This window comes from Papio anubis, chromosome 8 (genome assembly GCF_008728515.1).
Source record: "Papio anubis isolate 15944 chromosome 8, Panubis1.0, whole genome shotgun sequence".
In the NCBI taxonomy this organism is placed as follows: Eukaryota; Metazoa; Chordata; class Mammalia; order Primates; family Cercopithecidae; genus Papio; species Papio anubis.
The window spans coordinates 72439699-72459221 of NC_044983.1; the positions used below are offsets into that span (position 1 = coordinate 72439699).

Genomic DNA, 19523 nt, shown 5'->3' on the forward strand with positions numbered 1-19523 from the left:
TAATAGATCAGTTTAAATTTTTACAGATTGAAGAAAAGGCTTCCTTATTGAGCTTCTTATTTTATGCATTTCCCGTTAAACACTGCCTTTGTGAAAGCTCTAAAGTATTATCTATCTTTGGGTTCATTATGAATTGTTTTCAAGAAAAAGAAATGTTTTGTGTCTTAATGGTGTGTTCAGTAAGGCATATGATTTAGGTGACTGCAACATAGGGAATAATCTAGAAAATTACTCAAATCCAATATTTGTGTACGGATGAAAATGTTTAGAGTTTTGCAGACTGCCACATTTGTAGGCCTATATATTCTGAGATTGTTTGTAACTTATCATCAAGTTTTTCTCTTACCAGAAGGTGGATGGTGGAAGTTTGGTGTGGGGAGCAGAGGATCCCCTCTTTTGCAAGGAAAAAACTTACCTAGGGCTGACTTGTATATTATTACCAGTCCTTCAAAGTTCATATTCTGTCATTGTCATTTTTGTTTATTTTCATTTTCATTTTTTGAGACAGGGTCTCACTTTGTTGCTGAGACTAGAGTGCAGCAGTACGATTATAGCTCACTGTAACCTCAAACTCCTGGGCTCAACCAATCCTCCTGCCTCAGCCTCTGGATTAGCTGGGACTACAGGCATGTGCCACTCTACCTGACTAGTTATTTTTATGTTTTGTAGAGACAAGGTCTCACTTTGTTGCCAGGCTGCTCTGGAACTCCTGGGCTCAGGTGATCCTCCTGCTTTGGCCTCCCAAAGTGAGTGCTGGGATTATAGGAGTGAGTCACTGCACCCAGCCTCACTATGATTTTTGTAAAAGGCCAAGCCTTTACAAATTGATACACATACTGCTGTTATTGCAGCATGTGTAAAATTCGCTTAGGGATTTACTTTAAAAAAAAAAAAACAAAACTTTCAAACTACAATGCTTAAGAAATCAATGTTTAGTTTTGTTAACATTTGCTACCTCCAAAATATCTGCACAAATAATAGTGATATTTTAAAGGCCTAAAACACTAACTTAACTGATGGACAAAGAGTACATTACTTATAAATACAGTCTAAAAAGCCATAAAGCCATAGTACCAAATTGATGTAGTCTTTTCTTTGAGTAACTTGTGTTCAGCAGGATTGATTAAAGCCCGAGAAGAATTATGCATAAGTACAGTTACTACTTATTCAGTACTATACACTTTGTATTTATTAACTTTTCTCCTTATTACCATCCTGCAAATTTACTATTGTTTCCACTTGCACATATAGAATCCTGAATTTCAAGGAGGTTAAGTAACTTGGACAGTATCAAATAGCTAGAAACTGGTGGAGCTGGGATTCAGGCCCAAGTGTATTTGGATTTGGTTCTTAACTCCATGGTGTTTTTTCCTTGCTCCAAGAGCAGCCAACATTCTCCTAATGAAATACTTCTTTGAACAACTTAGGTTTCTGAGGGCAGGGTTGCTGTAGCAGAAGTCGGCAATTTTATGTCACTGATATCTCCCTTTTATCTTTGCTTGCCCAAACTTCTCAAGCAAAAACAATAAATCTCAGATAGTTAAGAAAGAATTGACCATTATTTCAACACAGGGATTATGTTCTCTGATTCTTCACAGCAAGAGTGAATGATGATTTCATGGATAATGGCTCCAAAGAAATATGCCCAAGTAACTCATTGTGATGAAAATAAAATATTGGGAATTATGAAATTAGAGAATCAAGAAAGTATTTTTAAAAACTTGTGACATTGATTCAACTCTATGGTTGTTGTCATTTAAAAACAGTGCAATCTTAGAGGGAGGCACCCATCATCACAGGTCTTTGAGATGAAAGTGTAAGAGAAGTTATAGACGCTTCCAAGAACCAAATAATAGGACTGAGCCAAAGAAATGCAGCTTGCTTGAGAGTAAAGATACTTTTGTATGTTAGGCCATTTTTGCATCACTATAAATAAATATCTGAGGCAGAACAATATATAAGGAAAAGAAGCTTAATTAGCTCATGGTTCTACAGGCTGTATAAGCATGACACCAGTATCTGCTCTTGGTGATGGCCTCAGTAAGCTTCCAATCATGACAGAAGGCAAAGGGAAGGCAGGCACATCACATAGCAAGAGTGGGATTAAAGGACAGAGGAAAGGGGAAGGTCCCAGACTATTTTAAACAACCAGATCTTGCATGAACTGAGTGAGAACTCGCTTATCACCAAGGGAATGGTGCTAAACCATTCATGAGGGATTTGCCCTCATGAGCCAATCACCTCCCACCAGGCCCTACCTCCAACACTGGGAACCACATTTCAACATGAGTTCCAGAAGGGACAAACATCCAAACCATACCACCCTGTAAGGAGTCTTTGAAAGAGTTAAAGGAAGTAAAGATAAAGAAGTACTGCTGGATAACTATTTTTTTCTTCTCTATTAAAAAATAATTTCAAAAGACTTTTGACCTAGTATACAGCTATTTGAAAAACCTAGTAACTGTGGAGTAGAAAATAGAGGCTTTCATGAATTAAAAACTAGCTGTGAGACAACATTGGATGAACCCTATCATGAAAACAGAAATATTGTATGATTCCACTAAAGCAGTCTAAAGTATTTAAAATAGTCAAATTTATAAATCAAAGAGTAGAATGGTGGTTGCCAGGGATGGAGGGGTAGGAGAAATGGGGAGTTATAAACAAAGGATATAAAGTTTCAGTTAAGTAATAGGAATAAGTTCTAGAGATCTGCTGCACAACGTTGTACCTATAGGCAACAATACTATATTGTGCACATAAACATTTGTTAAGACAGTAAACCTCCTGTTTAGTGTTCTTACCACAATAAAATAAGAGCTGGTTTTGAGATAGGAAGCAAAGAGTTGAAATAACTACCCAGTGCTCACCATGAACAAAAGCTATTGTTGGGTGGAAGAGGGATCAGTTTATGGATAGGGATCAGTTTCCTATGCTGATGAGCAACCTAGCAAAACCAGCACAGTATGCTGAGGAATGAACCTTGTTCTAGACAATATAAAGAGAAATTTTGATGAATCCCATAAGGCAGTGGTCTCCAACTTTTTTGGCACCAGGATCTGGTTTCATGGAAGACAGTTTTTCCACAGACGGAGTGGTCAGGTGTAGATGGTTTGGGGATGAAACTGTTCCACTTCAGATCATCAGGCATTAGATTCTCACAAGGAACACATGACCTAGATCCCTTGCAGGTGCAATTCATTAGAGGGTTCATGCTACCATGAGAATCTAACGCTGCCTCTAATCTGACGCAAGGTGGAGCTCAGGCGGTAAACGCTTGCTTGCAGGCCGCTCACCTTCTGCAGGGCGGCCCGTTCCTAACAAGCCACGAACCAATAGTGATCCACAGCCCTGGGGTTAGGGACCCCTGCTATAAGGACTTAAATCTAGATAATTGGGCAACTGGTTGATAGATGGAAACACGATTTTACACTGAAATTATCCTCACTGAAGTTTGATCTTTAATTTCAAAACAATCAGAAATGAAATAGATTCTTATATGGAGAAATATATTAGGAATTAGTAAATTTAAGAACGAATGTTTTAATAAAAGCACTTTAAAATGTAAGACATTAAGAAGATAAGTAATTTATTGCAACTAATTTATATCAGGAACTTATTATATTCTTTTGAGGCTCCATTACACCGAGGTCATAGATGACTCAAGAAGCAGAAAGAAGTGATCACAAATTCCTGGCTGAGGAGGCCCCAGGAGATAGTACTCCCTAACTATATAAAAATAACTTCTGGGTAAAAACAGACAGGGTAGGGCAAAGGAGCTTTACTTTTCCAGAAAATAAAAGAATTACAAATCCAGCCCCATTCAGATAATTGACACTGGAGCATCCAATGCACTTCAATCTATTACTGCCTGGAAGAAATAATTTAAGAGAAAGCACTACAGGTCAACAAAGATGATGTTGCTTGGTTACTCAAAACCATTTGGTAGCATGCTGAGTTGCTCAGCTTTTTAGAAGAGCAGTCTTTGTATCCACTTAGGAAAAGGATGGAGAAGACCACTTGAAATCATTTTTAATTGTGAACTTGCTTTATCTGGACACACTGACTTGACTTTTGCAATGCCAAAACAAGTTCAGAGGGCATTGTTAAAATATCGACTACTAAGATAATAATAAATGGTGAATTTGATGTATTCTTCTAAATATTATGCTTGTTGTGATGAATTTGCTTTGAAGCGATGTGAGCTTTTTTTTTTTTTTTTTTTTTAAGGAGGAAAAAAAATGTAGTTTTCAGGCTGCCTGGCTCAGGAGTCCTGAGGGCTGCCTAGAGGCAGTGCTGTCCAGCGGGGAGGTACAGAGCTTTGGAGTCACTCCTTCAAATCTCATTTCTGCTGCTCTGTGCCTTTGGAAAAAGTTGAACTGTCTGAGCTTTGATATCTCATCTCTTCCATAAACACGATGATTTTTTTTCTGTTGCAGATTACCGTGAGGATTAAATAAGGAAATGCAAGATACATGCCTAGCACCCAACAGGTTTCCAAAAATGATAATTTATTAGTTTGCAATTAGAGTGCTGCTAATATCTTTTATTGTATTCATAGGCTCTAAAATATCCTTTTACAATTAGTCACATAGCTCCAGTAGAAGTGGGAAAAGCTTCAAAAGTAAAACAGAAAAGGCATGGCTAGAAGGGCTGAGGAGTGAAGGTTGTTTGACACTTGTGAACTCTATCATAGAATTTAGTCTTTTTCTCCAATTTAAAAAAAAAAAAAGTAAGAGTTGGGCTTATTGTAAATGAAAATAACATGGGATTCATAATGTTGCATAGGAATACAGAAAATGTTTTTCTTTCCCTTTACTATTTTACACCAGTTGGCTTAATATTTACTCTGGTGGTATATATTTTATTTTATGTGCTAAACATTTTGTAAGAATAGTACTATACTTTATTGTTTAATGCATTAGCAAGTTATTGGGAGGAGGTGAGATGTGGAAGTTTCATAGGCAAATAGTATTAGTACTATGCTTGGCAGCTTGAACATATATCCATTATTTCAAAAATTCCAGTTGCCTCTCAAGTTGTGCTGAATGCATCCCAAATTTTGCCCATGGCTGTTGCAGTCACCTAGTACAGGTTAAATTTATTCCCATATCTTGATCTTGTAATTCTCTGCATAAATATCTGGACTGTTAAAAAATTAAAATTCCAAATCTTTCCATGGCCATGAGATTTGTATGGATTATAGTTTTGCAAAATTGTTACCCCAATTAGCGGTGAGGGGACTGGGATGGGGGCGGAAGATTTGCCAGATGGGAACGTGATGATATTTGAACTGAGATTAAATACCTGAAAGTTGTCAGTTTACTTACCAGAATAAGTATCGCTTGTTCAGGGAAGGAAAAGGTAGAAATGAGTAATGAGTTGGAGACTCATTATGGAGAGGCTTAGGGGTAGATGTGGCAGTAAAAAATAGTGAGAGAAAGGGCGGTGAGAACTTTCATTCTTATGATCAAAAGGAATTGACGGTGGTTCATGCCTCTAATTCCAGCACTTTGGGAGGCTGAGGCGGGCAGATCACAAGGTGAGGAGTTCAAGACCAGTTTGGCCAAGATGATGAAACCCCATCTCTACTAAAAATACAGAAATTAGCTGGGCATGGTGGTGCGTGGCTGTAAGCTCAGCTACTTGGGAGGCTGGGGCAAGAGAACTGCTTCTTGAACCGGGACCCGGGAGGTGGAGGTTGCAGTGAACTGAGATCGCGCCACTGCACTCCAGCCTGGGTTACAGAGTGAGACTCCATTTAAGGAATGGGAACCTTAAACATTTTGGCATTAAGCTTGGTTTTTGTAGATGTAACCATTTAGGTTAGGCTAAAGAAATAGGTGATTAGAAGAATTCAGACCTGAAAGAGAACAACAAAAATGAACACTAGAAATAAATGCAGAATTAAAAAAAGGAAAGCTACTTGTAGGATTTAAAAACTATGGTTCAATCTATCATTGTGTTTAAGAGAACTATCTCTGAAATAAAACTGTGTGGGTTCAAATCCCAGCTCCATCACTTGCTATGGGTGTCATAACACACATAACGATATCATTCAGTACTTGGCACAGAGCAGATACACTGTAAAATGTTGTTGTTGATGGCGATTGTGATGATCAATACACTATTCCACAGAAAATGATGTCGATTACTCCCACATTGTGTTAATAAAAATAGCATAATTTGGCATAATTTTCAAATGCGTGATTATCACCAAATTGACAGGATAGGGTAGAATACTGGAAAAGCTAAGTCAATGGCATTTTTTTAAAGAGTATTAAAACAAGGAAGGTCAGGTGCTAGAGAACACAAATTAGTAATCTAATTAAATCACCGGCAAAAGAGACAAATCGTGTTAACAGCAGTCAGATCTGTTATTACAGATCAGTTATTAAGGTGATATATTGTAAGATGCTATGTATCATTACTAGATTTTAAACATTTCATTTTACACAGGCAGAAGAATATAGATTAATCATTTCATTTTATAAGTTAAAAGCTCCTTTATTAAAATATTTATATTTGTATGAAGAGAGCAACACTATTGAGGATCTAAACATTCCTTTATGAAATTATTTGTACAGGTAGCTCTCATTGGAGCAGTCTCTAAGTACCACATGACCTAATTTGTAAGATTAAACAACAGTTTCTGATTTTGACATTTTGTACATTTCATTAAATCACTATCAAATGAAGTAACTTTAATATGGCACCAAATTATTATTTGGTTATATTTTATATTCAAGGAGCATACATATGTTATGAAACAGCAGAATTTTCACTGGTCTAGAGAAAAGTTGCTTTCCCCACAACTTGGTTTCTGACCTTTGCTAAGACTAGGCAAACCTTTACAGGCCCCCAAATATTGTGGTATTACAACTAGACACATTGATAATTTGACAGACTTTTATACCAGACAGACAAGGGTTTCATTCCAGGCTATTGGTTTCTAACTTTGTGACCTGAGGCAAATTACTTTAACCTATTTAAACTCTAGCTTCTTGATTTGTAAAAGAAGGATTAATAATTGCCTCATTATGTTATTGTGAGGATTACACGATGGTTTCTATACAAATAGCTTATCACAGTACCTGGCAGAGATATGAACTCAATAATTTGTCGTTGTTTTATTTTTACTTTCATTAATCTTTAAGGAATAGCAGTTATTTGGTCAAAGTCACCTAGGTACTACTGACATTCATTTTGAACAAGTCTATATAATACATTGAAATGTGTATGTGGAGGTAGTGGTAGAGATTTTCTGATAAATTATGTTGATTCTTCGCTAGAAAAAAGAGAAATGGTTTTCACATACACACACACATAGAGAGAGAGCGGGGGTATTGTCTGCATTTGTATTATCTGTGGTATAGTTGACAGAGCTCTGAATTTAGAGTCCTGAAGCTCTGGGAAGCTACAAGAAAGTTCTCATCTTCAGATTCATCTGTTTGAGGATATAGGATGTAGGTTAGTATTTTCTATGAAAGCGTCTTAGGTGACTTTGATGTCTTACTCTGTCCTTACTTGAGAATCCATGAAATGAAAAGCTGCATTTGAGGAAATCAAAATTTATTGGGGAAACATACCTGGACCATGTGAAAATTAATACATCATGATAAGTGCTGAAACATACATGTAAGTTAATCATGATGGGTGCACAGAGGAGGCTTCACGTGCTTTTGGTTCTGAGGGAAGAATAGGAGGCTAACAGGGGAAGAACAAAAAGGCATTCAAAATCAAAGGAACCACGTTGATCAAGGCATAACCACATGAGAAGCTGTCAAGAGAAAGAAGGTGGACTTCTTGAGTGACATGGAGGATGTCCATTAAGGCTGTGATGTATTTGGAAGCTACTCATGGGTTTATAAGTAAACATTGAGATTAAATTTTTTCTTTCATGATGAATTTAACATAATGGTTTTTTGGTGGGGGGGCACTGAGTATTTATTATGATTGTATTGTTTTTAAATAGATTACTACTAAAGGTCAAAGGTTTTATACACAGAAGGAAAGACAATTAGTAAATGCAATAATAGTGCCTTGTTATGCGCTTCTATTTTCAAGGTTAATTATTTGTTTAATGAAAGTCTTCAGAATCAACCAGAGATGCCATTGCTAGAAATAGTAAGTAAACATGATTAAGTTAGGAATTATGTGACCATTTTTTTTAACTTTTTGATAACATCTGGTCTCTTCAGATGTTAAAGACTATATCACGTTGCACCTTTAGTTGTATTATTTTCTTTTACTGTTACTATTTACATAGTTCTATCTTCATTTTATGCATGAAGGACTTGAGGTTTAGTGAGGCTAAGTAATTCACTCACACCTAGAAGTGATGGAGAAATGATTTGTATTCAAGATTCTATCTTCTAAAAAGATAACTCTTGAGATTTTATGAGGGATTGGATTGGAAAGACAGGGAATTTGAGGCATATAGATGATTATAGAGGCTGCTGAAATGGTCAGGAAGGAGAAGAAGACAGAGGGAACAGAGAGCACTCATGACAAGAGACTTGGTAAAATGGAATCAACAGCAGGTGGTGACTTGGTGTGGAGAAGGAATGAGATGTTGAAGGAAATTTCTGAGGTCCAGTTGTTTTGTTTATTCCATAGGTTCCCCTACAATAGGGTGCAAAAAGGAATCACAGTTAGGTGACTATATGATTTGTGTTTGGTGTTGAGTTTTGTAAACCAAGACATTTTTGGCTCTTTTGCTCTAAAGCTCAAATAAAAGATAAGAATAAAGATGTGGATTTGCTGATGATTTGGACTTATTCTTCAGGTGCCCCCTCCAGTGCCTGATGTTTGCTTTGGCACATCAGCTATCATATACAGTAATGATTTTTTCTTTGCTTTCTGGTACCTTATCAGAGAAGTAAAAGTATGCTCATAATTTATGTAATGTGCTATTGTCACTCTAACACATAATCCTATAAAATGTATGCTTGGCCAAATAGTCCAATGACAAAAATCATAATGAGCCTTTCCTGTTCCCATATTTTCTCTACCAGTGTGTTTGTTCTGTGCTGCTAATAATTAAGAATTAAATCTAATCCTATCACTCCCTGGGCTCATTTTGCCAGCTACTGCTCACTAGGATATAAGGTGTGCTGGAGACTTACCTGAGCTTCACCTGATACTTATCTCTCCTGATTGCCAAATTTTGGGTTCTTGTGATATTAGCCATGATGTGAGAGCTAGATATAGCATGCTGATTACCTTTCACTCTGATGTCTTCTGCAGAAACTGCCTCATTGGGAGCCAGGACTTGTGATGATGATCTTACAGAGCAGCAGTTGAGATCAACCTCAGGTAATGGTTCCTATTCCTTCTCAAAATATTTCCCTGTCCTAAATGAGTTGCTTTTGTCATTCTCACAATTGAAGTAATAAACATTCTCTGGAACTTCTTTAATTAGATCTGATCATATGGCTTATTCAAATAAAAAGCAAAATCAAATAAATTCAATAATTGGAAGTATATGTAAATTGACTTTACATTTTAGAGCAGTTTTAGGTTAACAGCAAATTGAGAGGAAGGTATAGATTTCCCCAATACCCTCTCCCCTGACACATGTATAGCCTCCTTCATTATCACTGTCTGCCCATCAGAGTGGTACACTTGTTCAGTAATGAATCTGTATTGACACAATGTTATCACTCCTACACCGCAGTTTTCATTAGCAATTACTCTTGGTGTTGTACATTTTATGGGTGTGGACAAAAGCATAAAGACATATATCTACTGTTATAATTATAGAACAGTTTCACTTCCCTATAAATCTTCTGTGCCAGTCTATTCATTGTTTCCACCTTCTTGACCCCTGGAAACCAGTGATCCTTTATAGTCTCTATAGTTTGACTTTTTCCAGAATGTCATATAGTTGGAATCAAACAGTATGTAGTTTTTATAGATTGGCTTCTTTCACTTAGTAATATGCATTTAAGTTTTCTCTATGTCTTTACATGGCTTGATAGCTTATTTCCTTTTAGTGCTGAATAATATATAATCATTGTCTGGATATATCACAGTTCATTTATTCACCTACTGAGAACAACTTGGTTGAATCCAAGTTTTGGCAATTACAAATAAAACTATTATGAGCATCTGTGTCTAGGCTTTTGTGTGGACATAAATTTTCAACTCCCTTTGATAAATGCCAAGGAGTACAATTACTAGATTGTATGATAAGAGCATGTTTAGTTTTGTAAGAAACCACCAAACTGTCTTCCAAAGTGGTTGTACCATTTTACATTCCCACCAGCAATGAATGAGAGTTCCTGTTGTCCCACATTATCACCAGCATTTGATGTTGTCAGTGTTCTGGATTTTGGCCATTCTCATAGGTGTGTAGTTGTATCTCATTGTTGTTTTCATTTGCATTTCCCTGATGATATGTGATGTGGATTTTTTCATTCATGTAATCTTTCATATGCCTATTTGCCATCTGTATATCTTCTTTGGTGAGGTGTCTGTTAAGGTCTTTGGCCGATTTTTTAATTGAGTTGTTTGTTTGCTTGTAAGAGTTGTAAGAGTTCTTTGTATATTTCATATGACAGTCCTTTATCAGATATGTATTTTCCAAATCTTTTCTTCCTGTCTGTGGCTTGTCTCATTATTTTCCCACAGTATCTTTCAAAGAGCAAAAATTTTAATTTTAATGAAGTCCAGCTTATCAATTCTTTCTTTCATAGATCATGCCTTTAGTGTGGTATCTAAAAAGTTATTGCTAACCCCAAAGTCATCCAGATTTTCCCTTATGTTATCTTCTAGGAGTTTTATGGCATTGTGTTTTGCAGTTAGGTCTGTAATCCATTTTGAGTGAATGTTTCTGAAGGATATAAGGTCTGTGCCTGAACGCACTCTTTTTTTTTTTTTTTTTTTTGTGGATGTTTTTAGCTTCTTAAAGAATAAGTTAAAACTTCTGCTAATAATTTTTCACATCGATATTTATACACTATGAAACTTCACCTAAATTATAGATTTTATACAATGTATATATTAATAAGCTGGATATTATTTTTCACAAGTCAAAAAGTCTAGTCGATGGAGTTATTTTTGGTAATTATTGAATTCATTGGATTTTGTATAGCCATGTCAACATATCCTCTAATCCTTTTGCTTTGGTATATATAATATATATATATAAAATTTGTTTAAAAAAGGCATTTACACCTTCTTAGCTGCATTATATTCAGATAATTTAAAAGGAGATTCACTCCTCCTACTACAACACACCTCATTTATTTCAGCTATGTATTTCTGCTATATAAGTATGACCTCAGTTTCCAGATTTATCCAATTGGAATAGTAACATGCTATATAGAACAATAAATGATTATCGAAAGTCCTTTGCATTCACAATGGCATATTGGAATACTTAAAATAAAAACAATTTTGCAAGTGAAAACATTGCTTCCATATAGTCAGGACATTCCTCATAAAAAATACCAACTTCAAAGCTAGTTTACCTTTACTTATGCGTGTCTCATCAATACTTTTAAAAATGTTATTTTCCCCTAAAAAGCTAGAGAATATATTTAATTTGAAATAGAATAAACCTACTCTCCCTTCCCTACCTCAAACCAATGAAAAGATTTCATTAATGACTCAACAGTGCTATGGCCAAAATCAAGAGTTATGGCAAAAATTTCAAGCTAAAAGAGATTACTTCCTGTCAACACGTTTCTTTAAGGCTTTGTAACAAAGACATCAAAATCTACATTATTACTTCAATCTCTCTGAGAATCTTTAGACTTAGATATTGCCATACCTTCTGGATATTTTCATCTAGATGTTCTGTAGTGAGGCTAAACACAAGAAATTCCAAATTGAACTTCCTTTTCCGCAAAACTATTTGTTCTCTTTTCTCCATCTCAGTGGATGACATCACACCGTAGACTTAGTTGCGCAAATAGTCAAATTAGAAATCATCAGTTTTATTTAAAATATTAGTGAGTATCTTCTATATGCCAGAGACTGCTGAGCAAACATTGTGAATAAAATGCATGAAGTCCCTCACTTTAGATAATATCTCTAAACAAATAAACAAAAAAGTATTTTCAGATTGCAATAAATGTGATAAAGGAAGTTAAAGAGGTGATTTGTTAGAGCAGAGGTTCTCAAAGTGTGGTCTCATTTCAAACAGCATCAGCGCGACCTAGGAACTTGTAAGAATGCAAATTACTGGGCCCAACCCAGACCTACTGAATCAGAAACACTAGAGGTGGAATCCAGCAAGCCCCTCAGGTGGTAGTGATTCTGCTAAAATCTGAGGACCTTTCTTGTGTGACAGCTCATCAGCTACTTTAGAAGCAGTAGTCAGAGAAGTTCTCTGAGGAAATGACAAGTGATCCAAGTCCTGGTTAATGAAAAGAAGCAAATTATTCAGAGTCTGGGAGAATGTACTTCAGAGTTTGGAAAAAATTGGTCCCATTCCAGGAAGAGAAAGAAAGCTTTCGCATCATGGAGAAAGATGAGGGAGTGAGGAGGAGTGTAGCATAACATGCAGCCAGAAAAGTAGGCAAGGGCTTAATTGTTTCAGCCTAGTAAGGAGTTGTTAAGTTATTCTAAGTGAAATAGTAAGCTATGACAGAGTTCAAGCAGGAGAATGGACTGATTTTATTTAGTTGTGCAGAATATATTATAGGAATACAAGAATAAGTCTTATCTAGTTATAAGACCATAAGGAATGTAAGTAAGATATTAAAGGTACTGGCAGGGAAAATGTAAAGTAGATGGATTCAGTATACATTAAGTATCTTGGAAGCAGAAATAGTAGGGTTTACTGATGGATAGGATGCATATGAGTGGGAAAGAGAAGACTAAGGGATGACTCTTGCTTGTGCTGGGTGGTGGCACTGTTAATTGCAATGGTAAAGTTGGGGAAATGGAGTAAGAAGTGTTGAGGAGCATTGAGAGCTCTGATTTTGGCATACTAAATTAGATAGACTTTTTGGACATCCAAGTAGAGTTACAAAATATAAAGCCATGAGTCTGGATGAGATCATCTAGGGAGGTAATGTAGATGGAGAAAGGACTTAGTACTAATAAGTGGAGACACTCAAGTATTTAGTTGTTGTTTAATAGAGGAGGTCCCAGCAAAGGAGAATAAGAAGTAATTCTCAGAGAGGCAGGATGAAAATCACAATTACCTGATGCAATAAAATCCAAAGAGAGGCACAATTTTCCAGAAGAAGGGAGGAGTAACATCAGTTGAGCAAAGAAAGTGAAGTAAGATGCAGAGAAGTCACCATTGAATTTTACAGCATGGGAGTCATTGATGACTTTGAGAGGAGGAATTAACATGAACAGAAACTAGACTGGAGAGGGTTGAATAATAAATGTGATTTAGTAGAGAGAGAAATGCAAAAAGAAAAAAAAAACAAGCCAGACTACCAAGACAAAATCACACACCCCTTTTACATGTTATTAAAGGGAAATAGGGGCTGGGGTAGCACATGGACTCTTCCTTTTCTTTCCCAAACTTTGCTTTCTAAACCCAATTCACTGTTCCAACTAACATGTATTGCCTGCCTACTGTATTCCAGGCACTGTTCCAGCTTCTTCTGGCACAAAGATGGATAAGATAATCACTATTTTCAAAATATGTTTACCTATTACAGCAAGTAGGCAATATACGGATAATTTCCACAAATTAAACTGTGGTGAATGGTTCAACATCAACATACAGGTTGGGAAAAAAAGTATTTATCCAGAAACACTAATGCTAGTTCAGGGTTCAGAGAAGGCTTTTTAGAGAAGAAAACAATAGTACTCAATAGTACTAGTAATAATACAGCTATGATTTTTAATATTTTTTTTTTACTAAGCTTGTGCTCACCAATTTGTATATGTTATTCCATAACAAACCTATGAGATAATTATTATTAACTCCATTTTTATAGATGTTGAAACTGATATTTCCCAAGATGATTTGAAGGAAAAGTAGAATTTACACAGTGAAGAAAAGTTGCTCTAAATAAGATAAGGAATTGTAATGGTACATATAGGAAGGGAGAAAGCGCTACAAAGAGTTGGGCTTCTTGAATGGTGGTTACAAAACATGAGCTGGACCAGGAACATCGGCATTACCTGGAAACTCAACAGAGAAGCAAATTCTCAGGTTCAACTCTAGACCTACTACACTAGAACCTTTCAAGATGGGGTGCAGTAAAAACCCAAGATGGGTGAATCTGACACTCTAAAGTGTAAGAAGACTGTTCCCAAGCACTAAGTGTTATGTAGAATGTGAACAAAGATGAAACTGGAGTGATAGACAAGGACCAGGTATCTTGGACATATTCTCGCTATGTACAGAAGGCTGAGTTATTTCTTCGTAAGTGATAGGACTCACTGAAATATTTTAAGTTGGGAAGTCAGATTTAAGTAGATCATTCGAAGAATAGATTTGAGTGGGGCATGACTGGGCAAGGAGATCATAGAGGAGTCTAGGAAAGAATGCTCACAAGCAAGGTGTCTTGTACAGAGATATTCAATATGTTAATATAAAACTAAGGATGTCTAAGTTACTAAGTTTCCTCTTTATATGAGCACTTCATGGGTTTAAAAAATATGACGTGCTTTCTTAGCAGACTCAGAAGAGAGGGATCCCAAACCCAGTTGCATGTTAAGACAATGGGAACTAAGGGCCAGACACAGTGGCTCATGCCTGTAATTCCAGCACTTTGAAAGGCTGAGTTGGCATATCACTTGAGGCCAGAAGTTTGGAACCAGCCTGGCCAACATGATGAGACCTCATCTCTACTAAAAATACAAAAATTAGTTGGATGTGGTGGTGCATGCCTGTGGTCCCAGTCACTTGGGAGGCTGAGGTGGGAGGATTGCTTGAAACCAGGAGGCAGAAGTTGCAGTGAGCCGAGAGCGTCACTGCACTCCAGCCTGGGCGATAAAGTGGAACTCCGAAAGAAAGAGAGAAAGAGAGAAAGAGAGAGAGAGAGAGAGAGAGAGAGAGAAGGACAATGGGAAATAACCACAATTGGGTGCTACTTAGATCAAAGGGATATGACTGATGTACATTGCTTAGAAATTGCATAATGAGAAAAGGACAATGGGAAATAACTACAATTGGGTGCTGCTTAGATCAAAGGGATACGACTGATGTACATTGCTTAGAAATTGCATAATGTTGTAGGATACATTAATAGCAGTTTTGCAATTGTTTGTTATTGTTCAAATGAAAATACTCTAAGCTAGTCATTCAAAAAAATTTCTTTTAAATATAGCCAATGTGTATATGTAGAGTAACTAAGATCATTTTAGACATGTCAAAAATGCTCGGGAAAGTTTGTTGTAATATATTTCTACAATATAAGACTACAGTATTTTGCCTTCTTTCTATTATTTTGAAACATGTAAAAATGAAAATGTATTATCATTTGTCTGAAAATTGGGATGTGGGACGTTCAAATGGACCTTGATATACATGGTAAGTTTAAGTATAAACATATAGTAAAGATTAATATAGAAATATTGTATTTTCTGTATTTCGTGAGGCAAAAGAATAAAATGCATGTGACATATACATATGCTGTATACATGTATACTTATGTTGAATACAACAGTGTCATGAAATGATTTAATACTTTCACTATTACTGCATGTAATATATTAGTGAAGAGATTTATTGGTGTAATATATTAGTGAAGAGATTTATTTATGAAAACCGCTTTGGCATCTTTATTTTGGAATTTTATGTAGTATATTTTCCTCAGTTCTACAGTATCTATTTAATACATTTAGTGTTATATATATGTGTGTGTGTGTGTGTGTGTATATATATTTCCCTTACATTTCATAATATTTTACAACTGAGAATATGTGGTGGTTGAAAGTTAGAATGTAACCACTCCTTCCCTTAACCCAAGTTCTAACCTACAGGGTTTCCAGAGAAAGTGGTTTCTCCACATTCATACTCTTGACTCTAAAGTCTATTTATACAATGAATGTCAAATTTATTTCTGAAACCCTCTTTGAGAATAAAAGTGCCCTTTTATTCTGACTTATATGAAACTTTATGGTGTGTATAAGTTACCTTTTGATTATGTTTTTGCATGATTAAAAATTTGCAAAGTTCTTATGGCTCCAAAGAGCCTACCTGTAATAAACAGCTTTCCCCTTCTAAACCACAAAACAGGTCTGAATTGCTTGGGCATTAGAGCTAATTGCCTGCCTACTTCAAAGGAAGAACCTGAAAAGAGAGAGGGGAAAAAAGTCACAGAAGCAGAGGCATAGCAGGCAAATCCACCTCTAAAGGTTATGAGTTGTGGCTTGGAGGAGCCGGGCAAAGTTATGGCCTCAGAACTGCTGTTTGCGATTAAGTTGATGGGGAGCGTCTATCCCACAATCTTTCCCTGCTGCTGACACAGAGTCTTTGTTCACATTCAGATTTCTCAAACTGTTGCCAGGGTCAGGCTGAGGTCAGACACCACAGTGATGTATAGAAGAACATGTCTGGGAATTTCTCTCACACTTAAAACACATACCAGAAAATGAAGAAGAGGACCCTGCAAAATCTGTCTGATGAGACCCAGATTATATACTGTAGCTTTTCTTTTAGTGCCTTCATAATTTTCTTTTTCTTCTCCTGACACACAATGTTTTATTAATGTGAGTTGCGATAGCCCTTACAATTTTATGTCCCCTCAAGATAAGGACACTCAGTAGCACGCTGACACTTTATTTTCCAGCCCTGGGGGAAAGGCCCAGTAAATCTACTCCAAGAATTCTTGCATCCTTTCCCCAGGATGAGTTGAAAAGTAATTGCCACAAGCCGTCATAGGTCGCGAACTAGAGATCATGTCACGTGTGTGAACTTGGGAGGGACACACACAGCCCAATCCAGTTGATCTCAGCCCTCCAGCCTCCCAAATCCAGCTCAGCCACCAGCATTTTACCTACCAGCATGGCCTGGTGCTGGGAGGAGGGAGCTCGTGTTTGATCAGTAATTATCACTGACGGGTGAAAGCAGGCTAGCGCCAGAAGAGGTGTTGTTTCTTTCTCTTCTTGAAGTTAAATTTCTGAGTGTATTTGCCTGAAAGGGAAGCTTCTCTCAAACCCTCAGATGACTGACCCCCTAAACAAGGGCCATCCCTCTGCTTTTGTACAGAGGCAAAGGGCAAAAATGGAATAAATGCATTTGTATGGTGCCTTTGAGGACTCACAGTTGAAACAAACTCTTATTTTGAATGTATTTAATGTCCTTGTTTTCTCTTTAGCTTTTTAGAGTTTCCTATTGCGCCTAGAACTGTCCCCTTCTGTTGTTGTCCTGCTCACACAGTTGTAGAGCATGGCTGGCAAGTGAGGCACTAAATAGAATTTTTTTTTTTTTTTTTTTTTTTTTTTTTTTTTTTTTGTGGTGCTCAGCTGCTACATATGACAGTGGATATTTCATTCTGCTGTCAGAATGTTATTAATAAAACATGGGGTGTGGAAAGGGCCACGATTTCCCCTTTCAATCACTATAGCATTTGCAATGAAAATTTTATTCAGTGTGTAATTTTCAGTTAATGCTTGACACTTAAAATGTCCATAGCAGCGTTTTGTATGGTTATTGAAGGGTTAATTGTATCATGTTCTCTGCATAAAAGCTCTGCTTATCAAAAGCAAATAGAAGAGTGTATGCAAATGTGTGTCGGTGACCTTTTGCCTTTCCAGGGTTAATTTATATGGTCATTAAAGATTTTATGAAATTGAGCAGCCCAGTGCTTCAAATCCCATTTTAGCTTCTTCTCCTAATTTATGTAATTCCTACCTGAACAGGGGAATATGATTTTTATTTTTTGTGCTGCAATGAAAACAGCATGCCATGCTGTGGGGAGTTGCGAGCCTGGTTATCTGGCATTACTCAGATTGCTAAAAATTCATTAAAATGTGACATCAGCACAGTGAGAGACAAATGATCGCAGGATGAAAGAGAACAGTGGGCCTTTCACGGATTAGTGCTACACAACCCCAGCATAGAGGCTAACTGCATAAACAGATTAATCCACCAGCAGTGGCATAGCTAAGATTTACAGAATAATTAAATAGGGTTGAGTTACTATGAGGATTTCCATGTAATCTAGCTGGTGTGAACCCGTGAATGAGGTGTGGGGTGATGCAGTTGTCATAGAAGTATACCTTGTTATATCCTAAGCCCAGTATAGCTCCCCCTACAGAAAAAAAAAAAAAAAAAAATCCCCAGTGTAACTGAAGTTTTGAGATCTTACTCTCACAAAATTCCAAAGAATTCCTTTGGGGCCTGGGGTCTGAAAGCAGGAGTAACACCTGTCTTATATTTAACCCGTTGTTATATTGTTTAAGATTTTTTCTAAAAATCTGTTTTTTTTTTTTTTTCCTGACACCTATCCCAGTCCATGGAGCAGTGGGTTTATGTTGTTACAAGGTTCTACTATTGAAATCACAGAATTGCTTTATACCCATTTCTAAAATATGTTTCAGTGTAAACTGTACTAAAAAGAATTTATTTTAATTTAGTATAGACCCATCTTCTCAATGGATACAAAAGAAGATCCTTTAGATAAAAAATTTGCATTTTTGATCAGCATAGACTTTTGCATAAATTTGTGTTCTCATTTGAGTATGAATACCTGTAGATGATTCATAAATAACAAAGTTTTCAAGTGGTCACCTAGTTTATTTCAGCGTGAATTTTTGGGAGGTTTTCAGTTCTACTGATTGGTCTGCCTTTCTTAACAGAAGAACAAAGTGAGGAGGCAGAAGGAGCTATTAAGCCTACAGCAGTGGCCGAGGATGACGAAAAAGACACAAGTGAGAGAGACAATGGTGAAGGCAAAAACTCTAATAAAGACTCTGGTAAGATGCAAGGATCTTTCACCTTGGCATTTCCCTACACCCATTGCCTGCCATCAACTCTTCCCTCACCATCCCCCCACCCCACAAAACTTATTAAAAGCTTTTAGTCATTTTAAACTGTCTGAACATTCCCACTACTATTCATTGCATGTGCATTTTGCATGTGATTTCTATCAGTAGCCTCCCATTGACCTATTTTTAATCATAACCATCTGACAGAATAGATGTGGATAAGTTGAAGAATATTACAGGACGACCAGTGAGATTATTTTTTAATCAAATCAGTTTGTGTGCTTGTAATTTTTTAAGCGCCTTTCATTAATCTTAGCTATACTTGTGATTCCTCTGATGGCATATTAATTTTTCAAAGGCATAGGATTAGATATCACTTGAATTTTGTCATTCAGTCACATGTATTCGCCCACCAAACCATGTAACCCTAAAAATAAATGCTAGTTTTCCTTGCTTTTTTACAACTTACACTCAGGAATTTGCCCTTTTTTAGGGCATCTATTTGAGGTATTTCAAACAAAATCCAGTGAAAAAGTTTACAGATGATTCAGCCTAAGAAAGAGGAAATATCATTGAAAAGGGATTAGGTGCTGGGTAATTTTGATCTTCTAGAATAGACAAATCCCAGTAATGAAAGCTACTGTCTTTGAAAACAAACCTTCGTGTCATGA

The 19523-nt window shown here is 36.5% G+C and overlaps 1 protein-coding gene across 3 annotated transcripts in view; it reads left to right on the forward strand.

The window, feature by feature from the left end:
• ZFHX4 (zinc finger homeobox 4) overlaps positions 1-19523 on the forward strand; it is a 188319-nt gene that overhangs the window by 144939 nt on the left and 23857 nt on the right. For all 3 annotated transcript variants that reach the window (XM_003902884.4, XM_009213235.3, XM_031669642.1), the window contains exons 5-6: positions 9247-9315; positions 18724-18840. In XM_003902884.4, coding sequence (XP_003902933.2) covers positions 9247-9315; positions 18724-18840 — 186 coding nt within the window. The remainder of the gene's footprint in view (positions 1-9246; positions 9316-18723; positions 18841-19523) is intronic.